At 38.4% G+C, this 2,804-nt stretch overlaps 1 protein-coding gene across 1 annotated transcript; it reads right to left on the bottom strand.

Annotated features, from left to right (window-relative positions):
- Positions 1–325: 325 nt before the first annotated feature.
- On the bottom strand, positions 326–1,605 carry LOC112238793 (the record flags this gene model as incomplete). The annotated part of the gene is given in 2 exon segments (XM_042312323.1): positions 326–969; positions 1,165–1,605. Coding segments are annotated over 2 exon segments (478 nt in total), but the record flags the coding sequence as incomplete, so codon positions are not given.
- Positions 1,606–2,804: the final 1,199 nt, after the last annotated feature.

Below are 2,804 nucleotides of genomic sequence, written 5' to 3'. Positions count from 1 at the left end.
TATTATAGGAAGATCTATTTTTTTAAACAACATATGATCATTGATAAACATGTATTATTGACAAAGGAAATATGATTGATTGTATTTCAAAAATATTTGATATGATAAGGTCATATGATTGATTGCAAATAGATTGCCATGTCAAATCATCATTAGGCCCATTGTGAAATATAGCATCTTCTTCCTATGAGCTCTGGCACCATGGTGTGGAATCTCCACCAACCGGGTGACACTCACTCCTGGCAAGCTCGCCAAATGTTAGGGTTCGTTTCCTTGTTCCTTGTTCCTTGTCAATCATTGGTGAAATTAGCATTATGACAATATCTTTAATTAAATCATTCAAAAACCTTTATTAATGCAATTGCAGACAGAAGTTGACAATCAGGAACATAGCGCATGTTTCCCAGTAAGTTCTGCATCAAACAAAATGGTCCCATGTTACTTTATCAAACCCAAAGTCCAGCCTTTAGTGATGTCACTGCCTACGTCATTACCTTTTACTCATGAGACCAAAACCATGCCTACAAAGCTATATAAACAATCCTTTTAGTGTGTTATCTAAAAGCTTAGCAGTAAATTTGTCCAAGTTGATTTATAGTGGAATGTCTGTGTAGTCTTATCTCCTACACTCCCCTGCAGAGTTCTGTCTCAGAGGGGTCTCTTTATATATATAAATAAATAAATAAAGAGAGAGAGAGAGCATTAAAATCTCAATGTGTAAATATATTGTTAATCGGTAGTCTAGGACCCTATAAATGTAAAGAGGGAGGGGTCTCATAACCCCTCCCCTTCTATTAATACAACATTAGCATAATAAATTATTGTAATACATAAATAATTTGGTACAGCCCCAATCATGACCCCTAGGTGAACCCGACACCATCCTCTTCTGATGACCATGAGTTGATGCTCCCTCTGAATGCAGAACACCATCAGTTTTGCAGTGGATTGTTCAACCATGGGTTTACACTGGGGAAAGAGAATTCAATACAAAATGTCTCAATCAAAACTTGCATAAAGAGAGGTAAGCATAGCGTATGTGCTGGTATCAATAACTCTTTCAAGCCTTTCTTGGAAAATTATTAATGATTGCTTTATATGTCTGCAAGCATAGTACTACTTTTGTCTAGTTGTTATAGGTGAATGTGGCTCAATATCACTTACTTCTTTAAGTTGGGCACTTTCAGCATTGCCAACACTTTGATTCTCTTTGGGTCGTAGACACAGTCCTCCTCTTGGTTGCTCGGCACCATGCCAACATTAGGTGGAACCCAGGCAGTGTCAAAGCCATGCTCAGTGTGCCAGGTCTTCTGCATGGGGTGTCTCTGCCTTTTTATCACCTTAACTCTGCCTACATCCACCTTTACTTTCAGAACCATCCTATCAGAGTCAGGAATGGTCATCAATGGGGTGTCGAGGGGGTATCTAATGACTTTTCGAATGTCTCGACTGAGGTAAACACCGGCACCAAGCATGCCATCTTTGGAAGGTTTGAATCCATTTCTCTGTATATCCACAGCAATCTGTTTTGATGTTCCATGATACATCACATAGACGTGGCTGTCCTCAGGGGAGACTCCACTCTGTAGATGATCATACTGAGATCTGTAAGACAGGGAGACCATTTTGTATAAAGTATATTGGATTCAGTAGGCCTATGTACATTATTTGAAATTCTAAGATATTTTATCTTTAAAGGGATAATCCACCCACAGAAATAAAAATTATGAAACTCATGTCAATTTGGTGAAAGCCTATGTTTTATCAGTGGGTGAAAAAACAATTTTCTAAGTGGTCCTTCTGTGAAATCAGGAAATCGTGTAGGAACGCATCATATGGTTCTCCTCACTGCAGATAGACACTAACATTTCATAACGCTTTTAAAACAATTACCTGCACTCCAGACCACCAAATTAGCCTATAGATGATATGGCATACTAGTCTATATCCTCATGACAAAGTCTATAATTCACTTAGATGTGCTCAATCTAAAAAGTGTACCAAATTATTTAACTCAAGTTTCTTCTACGTGTGTCTGTGGGAAATGTGGGAAAGAGCCGGTGTTGCCATAGCAACGTACTATGCACTGCTCTGGACAGAAATGAACTGCAAATTGAACTGGGTGAGAGACTCCTAAATTAACAGTGCAGTTTGTTTAGGCGATTTTTACAGCTAGCTACATTACACACTGATTTTGACTTTCGTATGATCACAGATAGAAGAATGAAGAATGAGAATGAACATAGTGGACTAAGTTTAGTAGACTTTACCTTTTGCCGAAGTTTCGAAAATATTTAGGAGCGAAAGGGCGAATTTAGTTATTGCACACGGACACTTCAGAGTAGGCGTTCCCTAATGTAAATATGCAAATAAATGCTAGAACGCGCCTTAGGAAATCGCTAGCTCGTGCTTGGCTCTGCCCACCTTGATTTTTCTGCCCACTATGATTTGTTTGCTTCCATTGGAAACGACAGGCTCTGGTCTATCTTGGGTTAGTTTTACAACCCTTTGGTAGTATTGTGTGTAGCGACGTTTTCTAGCTAGCCAGCTGCCCAAAGAAATAGCATTGCACGGTGGATTTTGTAGTTGACTTGAGCTGCAACGGATTTCTACAACGATTTTCATATGTTGCTACCAACCTTGTTATAACGACAAAATGAAACATTTGTTCACAAAAAAATACTGTTTTCACATATTAGTGTTATTTATCAGTTTAACACTGTCAATCACAATAATTCATGGGTTGGGGTTGATTATCCCTTTAAGTTTCTTGAAAAGAGTGCAGTCTTTTTCATACTTACAAG

Source organism: Oncorhynchus tshawytscha, unplaced genomic scaffold (genome assembly GCF_018296145.1).
Source record: "Oncorhynchus tshawytscha isolate Ot180627B unplaced genomic scaffold, Otsh_v2.0 Un_contig_1006_pilon_pilon, whole genome shotgun sequence".
Classification (NCBI taxonomy): Eukaryota; Metazoa; Chordata; class Actinopteri; order Salmoniformes; family Salmonidae; genus Oncorhynchus; species Oncorhynchus tshawytscha.
This window is presented reverse-complemented; position numbering and strand designations above follow the sequence as displayed.